The sequence below is a fragment of the Magallana gigas genome, chromosome 1 (genome assembly GCF_963853765.1).
Source record: "Magallana gigas chromosome 1, xbMagGiga1.1, whole genome shotgun sequence".
Lineage (NCBI taxonomy): Eukaryota > Metazoa > Mollusca > Bivalvia > Ostreida > Ostreidae > Magallana > Magallana gigas.
Genome location: NC_088853.1, coordinates 45,857,794 through 45,872,842, shown reverse-complemented (window position 1 = coordinate 45,872,842; position 15,049 = coordinate 45,857,794). Strand labels below are relative to the sequence as shown.

The 15,049-nt window shown below is 32.6% G+C and overlaps 1 protein-coding gene and 1 long non-coding RNA gene across 3 annotated transcripts; both read right to left on the bottom strand.

Annotated features, from left to right (window-relative positions):
- Positions 1-5,652: 5,652 nt before the first annotated feature.
- LOC105326825 (uncharacterized) lies at positions 5,653-6,829 on the bottom strand. Its single transcript, XR_010708382.1, has 3 exons — positions 6,746-6,829; positions 6,042-6,097; positions 5,653-5,867 (listed from the first exon to the last, which is right to left on the bottom strand). It is a non-coding gene; the product is annotated as an uncharacterized lncRNA (long non-coding RNA).
- A 1,707-nt stretch (positions 6,830-8,536) lies between these two features.
- LOC105342498 (acidic leucine-rich nuclear phosphoprotein 32 family member A) lies at positions 8,537-14,243 on the bottom strand. 2 transcript variants are annotated; one of them, XM_034465977.2, is made up of 8 exons: positions 14,079-14,243; positions 12,167-12,310; positions 11,897-12,016; positions 11,442-11,598; positions 11,291-11,350; positions 10,736-10,827; positions 9,698-9,758; positions 8,537-9,582 (listed from the first exon to the last, which is right to left on the bottom strand). In XM_034465977.2, exons 1-8 carry the CDS (start codon positions 14,136-14,138, stop codon positions 9,509-9,511), a joined length of 768 nt encoding a protein of 255 aa, XP_034321868.1. In that variant the 5' UTR covers positions 14,139-14,243; the 3' UTR covers positions 8,537-9,508. The 2 variants fall into 2 exon arrangements, with proteins under 2 accessions (XP_034321868.1, XP_034321867.1); XM_034465976.2 differs by having other exon boundaries at positions 10,700-10,827; positions 14,079-14,242.
- Positions 14,244-15,049: the final 806 nt, after the last annotated feature.

The following is a 15,049-nucleotide window of genomic DNA, read 5'->3' as shown; positions in this document are numbered from 1 at the left end:
AACGGGAATCTGGACCAGACTTTATTCTGAGAAAAATTGATGTCCTTCTTTCTATGGTCAACTCAACAACTGGACGCTCAAAGAATAATACAAGAGGTCCATGTGCCACATCGCTCACCTGAGCAACAAAAGGCATAATAAAATCAGCTTACCGTATATACTCGCTTATAAGTCGGTATTTTGGGAGTAGAAATTTGAATGAAAAGTAGGGGTCCGACTTATAGGCATGACATACAATCAGATAATTTTTCCACTGAGTAAAACTTCGTTTTTGGGTGCCATTTTTGCTTCCAACTTTTGACTTGCGATTCCTATACTTGACATGTTCATTTTTTAAATACTAAAAAGAAAAACACATTAATAAATACATTGAAAATTTCAACTGTATTTCTTAAACATATGAAAAAGGTTTGTTTGAAAGTATTTTTTATTTAAACAGGCAATTATTTACGCCTGAGGTGATAATAGCTGTAGGTATAACTGTACTTATAACAACACAAGCCAACACTGAGTTTAAGAGGCTAATTACCAACCCTAATTAGTCAGTAGGGGATAAAATCACTGTATTTTTATTTCCAGTAGCATTTAGAATAGTTTTTGAGCTATAATCAAGTTATATTGAGTGTTTAAAAAATATAATGGCGTCCAAAATCGTAAGTTACAAACTTCAAGAAAGATAACTCTGTTTACAGAAAACTATTAAAAAACATGGCGTCTAAAAGCGATCTAGTTGGATTACAGAACAGCAATTTCTGTTTAATACTTAAAAATTAAACACCAGAATAATTGCTGGTCTGATTTTAAAAAATAAAGATCGTTTTATAATTATTCATAATTAATTACACTTGAGGTGATGATAGCTATATTGGTGGCTGTAGGTGGCATGTCACCTAAAACAACACAAGGTAACACACCACTTTTAAAAGGGGCTATACCATCTTAATCAGTCAGTTGGGGATCAAAATCAATATCATTTTATTTTCAATAGTATTTTAAATATTTTTAAAGCTTTGACAAGTTTTCATTAGTGTATCCAAAAAAAAAAAAAAATGGCGTCCAAAATCGAAAGTTATTAATCCAGAATAGATGTCTTAACAACAACACTTAAAATGCATTGCATCTAGAAATGATAACAGAGGGGTCAAACACCAATGTTTTTTTTGTCTAGAATATAGTCATGCTTGATAAAATGTGCTTATTTGATCGACAATCTGTAGACTGATTATCCAGAAAAAATTACCCGACTTATAAGAGGGTCAATGGCAAAATCTTGTAAATGAACCTGAAAAATGGCAACCGACTTATAGGCGAACAATACTTATAGGCGAGTATATACGGTAATTGAGTCAAAGTACAAAATATCTGGACAATGTGGTTTAATATAATTAGATCTTGTATAAATAAAAATCCACCCACCCCCACCCCCACTCCTCTGGAAATTTTTATGTTTAAAATCAAGTCCCTTTTCTAACAGGATGATTTTATAGTCATATCACGTTGTTAAGTATTGCAGTTCTCAAAAAAGATGCTGAACAATTGTTTATAAACGCCGTTTCACTGAAACGGGATATAAACCTACATCAAACTCTGGGGCTTGTTTCATAAAGAGGCCTAATTTTAATAGTCTAGTCCGAGGACTTACACCGAAACTTAGTCGGGCGTATTTTGCATTTCATAAAGCGACGTAATTAGAGGCGTAAACTTTAGGCTATAGCTATGACTTTAGTCCTTGACAACGCAGCACTGCACATGCATAAAGTTGTTTCTATAACTCTGTTATATGCATAGGGGTGTATGCTGCATATGAAAATATGATCAAGTTTAGAGGAATAAGCATTTGCAATAATTTTCACTTAGAATATTTAGATTTGATAAATTCTTGTTTCAGTAAGTACAAAGATGCACACAAAAGTACTTAACCAAGGTTGAAATTTTCAAATAATATTCATTTTCCTTCAACAATTTACCAAATAAAAAGCATATAATATCAAAATTAAATTATACAAATAGATAAAACATTCGACGGAAACCAGTAAACTATTTAATAAATCATTTATTCCTGATACTGTCAGAAGATGGAATGCCATGTCTTAATACAAGGGAGGCAACTCGTATTAAAATGTTTTTAAAAAAGTTTATACAATGATACGGTAAAGCCTCAGAAACATCTTTCATTTGGAAAAAGATTTTTAAACATAACTCATACACGTTTGAGACACAACTGTATTTTAAATTCTGACTTATTCCGCTGTAACTTAATAGCCAGCCCAAACTGTTCGTGTGGCTTATTAGAAGATGCATATCATTTGTTTTTTGTCTGTAAAAAGTATACAAGAGCTCGGAATTCTTTAATGAATAAAGCTATTGACATTACGTTATGTACACATTATAGATGCACATTTACTGTTATGGGGGATGATTCTTTGACAAATACACAAAACACTGAAATTTTCAAGACGGTACAAATTTTATTGAGTGAATGTGGTCGCTTTTCAAAAATGTCTAAATTTATAACGTAATATTATACCGGTATATGTAGTAGATTGTTTATTCATGCATGTTTATGTGTATTCATATATAACGTTATTACTGGCAATATTTATAAAATTCCATTATGAGGAGAAGACTATCTAAGTTATTTAGAACTTGGGTCTAATCCATTTGATATAATCAATAAAATATGTCAATTCAATTCATTCAGTAAATGGTATAGTGTATATTTTCTGGAATACCAGCGCAAGCAGTATTATTTAGTGTCGAACACACACATAAATCTTGCATGCATTATCCGTGTACTAGTAATACATGTAATAATGTTTAATTATTAATCTGAATTGTTTCTATTCGTACATAAACTGCTAAGATATGTGCACCATGATAAAATCATATTTTTTTCTTAAAGCGGCATTATTTTGGTTGAAGTACATGACTTGTGTAGTGTGCTCAACAGAACTATCAATATATCATTCTAAGTGATAAGGAAGTCCGAAAAATATGTGTCAACTTATTACTTTAATCAAGTTGAAATTTTTGAATTTATTGGGTCGATGTAAATTAACAAGTTGTCGTATTGTTTTTGTTTACATCCAATTTTCTGACCTTTGTCGCTCTTTGTCATTGCACAATTCAAGTGAAATGAATATTAGGGATTTAGGAAAATACTACAATTATGTTGTCAGTCATTTCGTGATGTTTAATAGTATTTTAGCGCAATATAATATATTATTATACATGGATATGTATTTAATAAGTTACACTTTGTGTATTTATCAAATTAGTTTGAAAGGCAAATTTGTCCAAACTCTAATGTTTCATCATTATTGTAGTGAAGAACCCTGTATCAACAATATATCTGGACTTTAACATGTTGTGCATCAGTATCAGCGAGTTTGAGCGGCTTCGATTTTCAAAAACATTTGCATTCAATTATTAATGCATCTACAGGTACATACATCGTAGGTAATAAATATATACTGTTTATATATAAATTTCAAAAAAATATATAAGCCATTATCTCGAGAAGCATATCTTAAAATGAATGATTTTTTAAATGTAAAGTTATTGCTGTGATGTAAACTTGCTCAGGATAATGTAAAGTTTATCAAATGCAACACATACATATCTAATATGAAGGTCTTTGAATACACGCAACATGCTAAGTCTGGGCACACGATCCCTTTATGAAACGAGCCCCAGAACCCCTTGTTAGGCCCAAGAATCGCCCAGGGGCCAAACAGTTTTAAAGAGTCAGCAATATGTCAAAATGCTTGCATATAAGTAAAACCATATCTGATAACATTTAAGTTTTTGTGAATAATTAAAACAGCTGGATCCCCAAGAAAGAAAACATTGATGGCATTCTTTTAAAAAAAATTCCAGATTAGAAAAAAAAAATCCCTAAAATGTCAAAGAAAAGATAAAATAAAATGTTTAAAAACATGTACTTTTTAGATTAAAAACAAAAAGTTGCCCAAATTAATTAGATTAGCTGCATACTTTCTGAATATTTCCCTATCTTTACAGAACATGAAGAATTTGAATAAATGATTGCAATTAATTTGTTAATTTTTTTTTTATTTGAATGTTTTTTTAATTTGAATTGAATTCGAAAAGATAAGGATAAAATTATTTTTGTAAGTGACTCATTTTTTTTACTAACTAGTTCATTCTCTATTTAAACAAAAATGACGCTTTTGCCTTGGTATTATCATTTCTTTTAAAGGGATACTAATGCATACATTCTTTGAGTGAAGTAACTATAAACAAACGGTTTGATTTTCTTTTAGAATAAATTTTAATTAAATTTCAATGTGTTTACACCCAAGCAATAAAACAGCAATGCTACACATTGTTCAACTGTACAATTTAATATAGAGGTGCTCTTATCACATTTAACGATTGTAATGGTTAACAAGTGAAATACATTTCTAATTTATCTCGAATAGTTTTGTAAGCAAGGATTTTTCAATATTACCCCCCCCCCCCCCCCCCCCGTTGTGACCCCATCCTACCCCCGGGGAATAAACTTAAATCTACACTACCTGGCGATGCTTTCACAAAAGTTTCAGCTTAATTTCCTGGCTGATTGGTTTCTGAAAAGATCTTTAAATATTTACTCTATATATTCCTATGTAAAAATCCGACCCCCCCCCCCACTTTTGGCCCTACCCTACCCCTGGGGATCATGATTTCCACAGTTGAATCTACACTACATGAGGATGATTCCACACCTCAGCTATGTTAAGGGCGTCCTTAAAAAAATAGCGATATTTATCACATGAAATGTTAGCCTTTGAACAATCTTGGTATTCTACTCCAAAAAATTGTTAAACAAAGTGATATTTTATCGATTATACAAATTAAATAATTTGTTATCGCATGAGCAATTTTTGAGTCTCTTGGGAATACCCTGTCACGTGATACTGCTAAAAATAGATGAACCAGGAATAATACGAAAAAATGCAAAGTGCAAGGGCATAAGATAAACAAATATCGTTATTTCTGTTTCTAACTTGTAAAATGAACCTCCAAAATTTCGAAAAGTGCTGGGAGCTTAAAATATTCAAGTAAGAACAATTATTAAATTCAATGTATATACAGTGTATGAACAGCAATTTACAGGGATTTCCCGCAATTAACGGTTATTTATATCAAATGCGTAGCTATTTCATACAGCTCCCAGCACTTTTTGATATAATGGGGATACAATGGTAAGACATGGAAATTTTCAATATATTTGATCAAGTGTATGCCCTTGCACTACTGCATTTTATCTTACCCATTTCACTTTCAGCGTCATTTGCGGGAAATTCAAACGCAACACTGACTAAGATCATGATTTTAATTTTCATTCTTAAAATAATTAAACACTGTGAATTTCACTAAAATAATGTTAAAATGTTGTTTCTGTTCACACCAATCATCATTACAAAATTGTTGAAATTGGAAAAAATAATTTCATCAGTTGCCTTTATTGGGGGGGGGGGGGGGTGTAAGTGATGAGTTTGTAATTTACACATTTATGTTTCATAATAATTTATGTTGCTATGCTGGTGAATAAATTCGTTTTATGTATAATCAGGTTTACTTGTATTATAATTGATATTTTAGTACTAATTAAAGAAAACAAGAAGAAACATTATATCAATATAATCAAGAATTTATTTTAATAATCAACTTTACAAATACTATAGAGATTGCTTTTCTGTGACAAACTGTTTAACACGACTAGTGTTTTCTGATTTTTAGTATTTTTCAGTCATAATGTGGAATTTATGGAAATTGACAATTCTTCTTGCACACTACATGTTCTCCTCTTCTGTCTTTTTGATATTAGGAGGTAGTCCAGTTGATCAGAAAACCAATACCTGAAATGATGAATATATAATATCAATTTCAAATTTCATTTCAATAGATTAGATATCAATGCAAATTATTATAATAGGTTACATTAGTATCATTATCAAAATGATATTTAAAAACAACAAACTATACATGAAGTTGAAGTTAGTGAGTAAAAGAAATATTTATATAGTACCTACTTTTTATCAACATCCCAACAAGTGTTTTCAGTGGACCATTTCCTGCCTAAGTGACCCTGAAAAGGAATAATGTGTCATAAATAGCTAGCTATTGTGTTAAAGATAACATGAAAATGAAACATTTCTCTATTATTGGGCATTTTAATGGTGGTTTCAATTTCAATGATATTACAACAGGCATAATCAAATGTTTATTCTTTAAAATGTGTGGAAATTCAGTTTGAACACACTTTAATTTTGTCTTAAATAAAATTAATTAGTATAGATTTTCATAAAAGAAAACTGAATAAAATAACACATTTCGATTTACTTAAACAACATTACAATCTTGTCTATAATCATCATATTATCATTCCAGATCCTCACAGTAATATTTGTAGTGCTAGCACATACAGTGTTTGGCCATGGACTTTTTATTGTGTACTTTGAACATGGAGGAAATGCGATCTAATATTATCGCGATATGAGACCAGTAAAAAGCTACAATGAGCCTCAATGCTCTTTATGATCAAAACAAGCGAAATGCAGAACAATTACTTTGCCTGACTGAGTCACCAAACTGATGTTTGAACACAATATTACATGAAAACAAATGTAAACAAGTAAATAAAATCGAAGCCGACGAATTTCACTTCGTTTCCGTTCCATCCAACAATATTAAATAATATAAAACAATATCTAGGGGAAGTACAGATAAATCCTACCTTGTTCAGTTGAATCCTATGCCGATATCTGTCCACGCTGGTTGTAAACGAGTTAAATTCCGAGATGTATCACTGAATTCCACAACAGCTGCAAGCGCCGATGTGACGTAGTCAGCCTTGACACGTCATCAGACGACTTAGGAATTTCATGATTTCGTGAGATATAAAGAATAGTTTATGATTTTATTTCAGTACACCTTTCTTGAACCATTCAAACCCAATAACTAATCATATTCATTTTGGTAGATGTTTGTTAATTACCGAAATACCCATATCTCGTAAAATCTCATGAATAAGGGGCGGGGCTTATGCAAATTTTTCTAAATCACACGTGGTAGAATTCTTAGACCTTCCTTAACATAGCTGAGACAAGTTTCAGCTTTCCTGACCAAATGGTTCTTGAATAGAAGATTTTTAAAGATTTATACACTTTATATTCCTATGTAAATATTTGGCACCCCCATTGTGGTCTCACCCTACCCCCGGGGGTCATGATTTTCACAACTTTGAATCTAAACTACCTGAGGGTGCTTTCACATGAATTTTAGATATTTAGAAATAGTTCCCCTTGTAAAAGGGTGTTGTCCCTTTATTTTCACTTTAAAACCCCTTTGTCTAACGATGTTTTATGCCAAGTTTCGTTAAAACTGGCCTTATGGTTCTGGAGAAGATGTTGAAAATGTTAAAAGTTTACAGACAGACGGACGACAGACAAAATATGAACAGAATAGCTCACTTGAACTTTTCAGCTCAGCTGAGCTAAAAACTAAAGTCCATCTCTTTATTATCTGTTTCGTCGCTCTTTAATTCCGTCATTCGATTAACTACGGCTTTTCATCAATCTGATTCAAATAAAATTGATAAAGTATAAAAAAAACTCTGCATTGATAGAGAATCATGTTCCATATTGTCTTTTCCTTACCTTCTACTCGATGGCCTCAAAATATGTGCGTTATACAGAACCACCGCATAATAGTAGATAACGAGTTATCAGCAAAAACAACATTCCACGTCATTGCCTGCTTAATTTGTTAAATATTGCCACTTAATAAATAAAAAATATTCTTTATAATACTGTATATATGTTAGCTATTTTATTTTTAAATGTCTTTAGGTTGCGATAAAACGACATACAATTCTTCATTGGTTCGTGGATTAAAAGTTTGCGGCAATACAGATTAAAATATACAATGTATAATATAATCTTAATCAGCAATGCTCGCTACCTTCATACCTTGCTGCAGAATTGTAACTCTACGGGATACTCGGGTTGACAGACCGTAGAGCTACAGTTCAATTCATAAGTTGTGCACACAAAGTTGCTAAAAGTTCAAACCATACAAAACCTTTTCATTAGTTGAGCATGGTTTTATGACTTATTAAACTAAATCTAGAAATATATTCTGTATATATTCTTATACTAAAAAAAATCCTGCGATATTTTACAACTGATTCACCGTTTGCTTGCCTCAAACGTTTTCCTAAGCAACCTACAGCTAACCAACCTCGTAAAGTGAATCATTTTTAATTCAATTCAGGATCAAGAGTCGCCATTTTTTTCTTTTTTGCAATGTCGCTACCTTCATGTCACAAGTATATCGTAAGACGCATCATCCAATGCATAGAGGCATTATCAGTGCCATCTTTCGTTATACCGTTTAGGCAGGTAGAATGACTTACGATGCACCCTACTGCAAAACTTTCAACCCCGGATGCTGACGCAGAGGCTGTAGCATTAGCTGTCCTGACTTTTTGAATAGTAAAGGTAAAATAATTAAGGGAGACAAGTCCTGTCAATATAAAAACCTTTAATTTTTTCTCAAAGGAGCAAGAGTTACTCCTCTTGTTGTGCTATACATATAATGATGTCATTTACAATGAACTACCAGTTTTAATGAAATGATATACAAAATTTACATAAAAATACATTCTCTTCAATCAATGCTACTCTCGCTATCAGTGCTGATTTGATGAACAATTGTAGGCAGTGTATTCCATAGATATGAAGACATGGGAAAAAAAATAATTCAAACATACAAAATAAAGTTTTCCAATACCTGACTATCCTTCCAAATAAGACAATTTTCAATTAATAATTGTTTTTCCTTAATACCAACATGCAAAATTCTAGAAACAAAAATTGCTTTCCAAATATGGTTCATATTACATGAAAGAAAAACAGCAATACATGTAATAACTGTTATAACATCTTGTCTTTTGAATAGTCTGTCAATTAAATTTTACATCCACTTAATTGTAATCATTTTCATAATGCAAACAGGGTTTTAAAAATTCAGCACTTAAAAACTCTTCCACTCAATGACCTGTTAACCTTTGAGGTGTCAAATATGAACATGAGACATAAAGAAGATTCATTTGCATTCCAGCGATGTCAAGAGGTTCCATTTAGAATTTCCATTAGAATTGAGGACTCTGGTTGAGATGTCCCGGCAGTAGTTCTCTATGTGATGGGTCAGAGCTGCTCCTGCTTGTTCGGCTTTATGTTCGGGGGCCAGCCAGTGCGCGAGTGATGAGAGAGATGAGAACTAGTGCACTCGCGGCAGAGATATGAGAATGAGTGTACTGGCGTCAGAGAGATGAGAACGAGAACGAGAGTACTCGCGGCAGAATGGAATTGTCAGTGTAATGGTGGAAGTGCTGCAACCTGAGCTATCATCATCAGTCAACAAACAACATGGTTTCATCGGTAACTGTACAAATTTACATGGATTTACACAGAAGGTGGGGGATGGGGCCCTTGGATCAGTCATCCCCTTCCTCCTCGTCCTCGTGTTTTCTCTTGGTCCCACGCTGAGCATCATCATCCTCCTCTTCTTCTGAAAAACACAACACACTCATTAATCCCGGACATTAAGTGTGTGTTAAGACATCAAACAAAATAAGCAACGATACAAAACAAGAGATTTCCTAGGATAACAGATAAATACATACCTTCCTCCTCATCTTCGTTCTCTCCATCAACAGGATCAAAGTCTTCTCCCTCAGAGTCCTCCTGTAATACACACAGTTGGTTAGACTACTTACTTACACAGACGTATCATTGTGTCCACTACTAAACTACTATAGCAGTACATGAAAGACATCACTCTCTCTCTCTTTTAAATATTTTACCCAAAAAAAACTCTCTCCCTTTAACTTCACATACATTGCTCTAATTGCAATATTTCACTGAACAATGAATTTTTTTTTATTTTGTTGAATTTCTAATCATTGTGCAAGCATATTGATTTTAATTTTAGCAGTGACTATTGTAATTAATCTCCGAAATTGATCTCTAGCTTTTAGCTTCAAAATAGATCTGTCAAACATTCATAGTTTTGCCGTTTTTAAAAAAAAATATTAATTGTCTATTCAAAACATCCAGGTTTTGGAGATGAAGTTTCAAGTACAATAACCACTGTTACTTGTAAAAATAAAAATCATCACTTACAAAAATATACAACAATCAGACAAATTAAATGTATTAATAAATAGACATATATTCTGAAAATTCAAGTCAGAAGTACTACTGTAAATTACTATCATGAGAGTCCATAAAGTCTGATATGAACAGAGCATACAGGGAGGTAATTTTAACATTGTATTTACCGGTAATATGCACACCCAATAGGACAAAAGGAGGAATAGGGAGAGGGGACCTAGAGCCCCTTACAAAAGTTCAGCAAGTTACATGAGAGAATTCCCTGTTAAGTCCAAATGACCACCCACATGAAACCTCAAAGAATTGCAAGTATTTTGACATGCTTTACGGAAGATCTGTGTCATTAAAGATTTTAATCACTGCTTAACACTCAAAAATAAAAACTTTGTATGAAAATTTAAAAATTTTCAGAAACTGTGTTTGTACTGTATGCTCTGCTCATGATGAAATAGGGACAGAAATACAAGTAGAGACAAATATTGAATTGGTGGCCTTTTTGTGTGATAACTAACTTCAATGTCTTCCTTCTGGAGATAGTCTAGACCAACCTCTTCATCTACACCATCTTCATCTTCCTCATCATCATACTCTTCTTCATCTTCATCTCCTTCCTCGTCATCATCATCATCATCGTCATCGTCTACAACACCATACCTCTAGACTTTAGTACTCCAGACTCAAGACTTATCTTTTAAGTTTTACACAATGCATACATTAATCTTTGACAAAAGTTATGTTTATAGATGTTAAAATTGTAAATAAAATTTAAAGGGATATAATATTTGAATTTCATGTCTTTCAGTTTTCTTTAAATTCTACAAGGCAAAGCAATATAAATATTATGTTTGAACATTATTTTAGGCCTAGGAACTCCAATCTAAGACAATAAATATTCAGGCTAAACACATTTTGTTAATATTTCTTATTTGACTGAAGGAAGGCCATATAAAAGATGAGATTCTTTCGAACTTTCAAATTCATCCCATTCCATCAGCCTAATTATTTTTTCCATATAGCTCAACTCCAAAACAGTCATTTGTTCTTGAGATTAGCCAAAACAGCATCATGACACTCAAGATGACAAACAGATCCGATTCCCCTACCATCATTGTCTGGGTCCTCTTCATCGTCGTCATCATCTTCATTCTCAGACCCATCCTCTCCTTAAAGTAAAACATTTGAAAATCATACAATCAGAAAAGTTTAATAGACATATGGTATGTTTATAATTCTGTCACCTTCTGTTCCACTCACCATCTTCCTCGTCCTCGTCAGCCTCCTTGTCATTCTTGTCAAAGCCGTCCAGATATTTCAGGTTTGGTAGGAGTTCAAACACCTGTTCTCTGTAATCGTCCAACTGGGTCACTTCACAGTTAAAGAGGTCAAGGTGCTTCAATTCACTGAAGTTTTTCTGGTAAAAAAATACCAAAACTTTTAACAGATAAATTTATAAGAAAGCTCAGGAACGATAACAAATTTCTACAGAGATTTATAATGGGAAATGTTGACATCTTTTCTCCATTGGGAAGTATTTCGGACACCTTGCACAATTGTTAATGTTATCATCTAGGGTTAATTGTGCTGTTTCCAGAAAACTTAATTCTTTTTACTTTTAGCAGTGTATTGAAACCGGACAAGGGCTTTTGAGGTAAGAAATCTTGGGAATTTTTTTTTTAAGTATAATACCAAATGAACATTCTAATACATACCAACGGTTCAAGGGTGTCAATTTCTTTGATTTTGTTTCCACTAAGGCTAAGGTGAGTGAGGTTGGGACAGCCTTGTAGGTTTTGTAGTCCAGATTGGATTCGATTATCACTAAGTTCTAACTGTGAAAATAGTAATAATCAATTTTTAAAAAACATTATTAAAACAATAGTCTTATTCTCTTTATGCCCCTTTAAACTTAAAAGTAAGTGACATTTCATGAATTTAGATGCGAGTACTTTCTTTTCTTTAATAAAGCAAATTGATCTCACCTTTTGTAACTTTGGTAAGCTAGGAAATCCCTTTAATGACGTTAATCCAACATTTATTAGGCTAAGTGACTCTAATTCTGAAAACTCTTCTGATAACCCATCTATTGAAGGCGCACGGCAACTGTCCAGGTTCAGTTCCAGGATCTGAAAATACACGTGGATTTGTTATTATTTTATGCACTACTTTTCACTAAGCGTACGAATACAAGTTATTTGCATAATTGATCACATCTCCAGGTGGTTGTGAACATTCATCCTAAAATTAATTGAACTTAAATGAAAATAAATAAGAGCTTTTTGAATCAATGTCAGAGAGCATGTTTATTGGAAAGCATGTTTGCCGATATTCATTACGCAAAGGCAACTTCTATCTGTAAAACGGCTTGAACATTTGATACAGGCACTACTTTCTTGGTAGCGTATGTATACATCAAAGTTAATGCTGAACAAAGGCTAGAATGCCAATGTCCGCCATACTGTTCACAACGCCACGTAAAAACTCGTGACTGAACTCCGATTTGATCACCTAAAAATCGCGTTCAAAAGCTTGGTAAGTTTCTAAAATGATAGAATATTACAAATCCGTGAAAAAGACATACACCAAGCGGTAAATGAATGTATAACTTGTGGAATTTTATAAACAAAAATCTTGCTTTCCAAATATTCAAAATGGCGTCTGTAAGCTGACAGCAAAATCGTTCTAAAAATAGTTCCGGAATTAAATTCAGTAAAAGTTACATTAAATGCATTTTGTTTTTATATGAAAATATAAATGTATGAGTTCAGTTGTTTTTAAACAATAGTTCCACTACAGATTAATTAAATGATGAATGATTTCCCATTTTGTTTATGGTGACGCGTTAATTCTGATGGTGCATGTCTGCAAATCTAGGTCAAACACATCGCATAAAAGCACTGCGAATAAAAGCTTCTAAAATCTATTTCATTTGAACAAAACATTTCGATCTTTCAAATTCCTATAGTAGAATGCACTTAAATGTGGTTATTCGCTGCTAAGTTTAGGAAAGTAAAAAATTCATTTAGCGTCGTAATGGCTGCCTTTATCGGGTACAACCAACCTGGCCTGACGCCGAGTGAAGTTGATCAAGTCGAGATTCAGTTTATCGTAGAGGCGCTCGTGTTGGAGATGCTTTATTGTGTGTCAAAACGATGGAAGACTTATTTTCAAAGTGAAAATAATGTGTAACTGAGTGAACATTGGATTTCTTATAATAAAGTACATCAGTGCATCCAACATGGCGAATGAATGGTTTTGTGTTGTGTTATTCGACAATGCATATGACCACAAGAAGGACCCCCCTTGCCTCGCATCAAGCATGGGAAAGTGATAATAATTTTGCTAACAACTGTCATTTCGTACTGCATTCAAAAGTCTTTTTCGTATTTTGGAGAGTATCATTTTTTTTAAAAAAAATTTGTGCAAGTAAGACATGATGCTTTCTTAAATTATCAGTCTATACAAATGTGTTAAAATGTCAAAAAAATGTAACAGGTTGTACTTAATCTGTTATCAAAATGTATTAGTACGGCTTCAGTCTAACTCCTGTTATTATACACAAAACACACAATTTGAAGGCTTTCAATTTGCTGGACATGACAGGGGCGCCATATTTGACTTCAAATCCCCTTGTTGTCTTGAACCTTAAATTGATTTGAATAATGAAAGAAAGTATCGACAATGATAAAATCGGGTACATAATCGTAGAAAAATGCTTACTGCACACAATACTGTATATTTCTAACAGTAGTTACATAAATGCAAGTCGACATTTGAAAAAAATCACTTCCCCTCTTGACCAAGTAAAGCACATGTTCCCCTGACCATGTATGTAAACAGAGACCACACGGCTTTTTCGAGCTAAATGACAACAGGGATACATTAAAAACTTACCTCTGAAGGTTTTCTCCCCCTCTTCTCCAACTCGATCCGCTTAGCCATTTCCATAGACATGGTGAAAGTAATAAATGTGTTAGCACTACCTTACTATATTATCTGTATCGAGATTGAATACAATGTTGAACGTCGTACACTGCGCGGGCTGAGCAATTGTTCACTAGAGGGTATAGCGGTATTGGTGCATTGCGCGGACCCCAAACATGTGAACTGCTAATGAATATTCATATCGATGGTGGAATCCAGCCAATGAAATAAATGGATTGTCTGATGTAATTTTGATAAACAACCTCGTCATTTTTTTTTTAAAGTTTCAAATTTTACGCGTTTAGTACATTGAATGACACAATATTACACTGTAATATGCATGTATATTACAAAAAATAATGCCCCATCTTAGATCTATAAATCCGACGTATCTGTAAAAAAAATATAATCACAATGTATATCCTCAATATTCATATAAATATACAACGTATAAATATTAGGAAATCTAATAAGATATTTAAAAAGGTTAAATTTTCAATCAGATAAATTGATATATTCTGACATTTGAAAATAATCATTATCTTATAAATTCATTCATCCTGAATTTTAAGAACAAATATTATTGCCAATATGTAGCTTTTTTTTTGTAAAACTGTATAGTATTATTTTAGAAATTTAATATGGAAAATCTATTTTTTTTTTTTTTTTGCAGCAAATGAAATATTTATTTATAATTCTTTGAAAGAAAACCACTTTGTGTGTGTGGTTTTTTTAATGAACCCTTTCAGTTAATTTTTCTGACTCTCCTTTTGTATATGATGAATGTCATTCATATACGATGTAATTGTTTAAGTCTTAGGTAACAAAAAAATTACGGATTATATATCGGAAAAATAAATCAACGAATAAGGATATAAAGCCAGGCACGTAGCATCACTTTTTCTCTCGGGAACAAATTTTCTTAAATTTAAATATAAAAA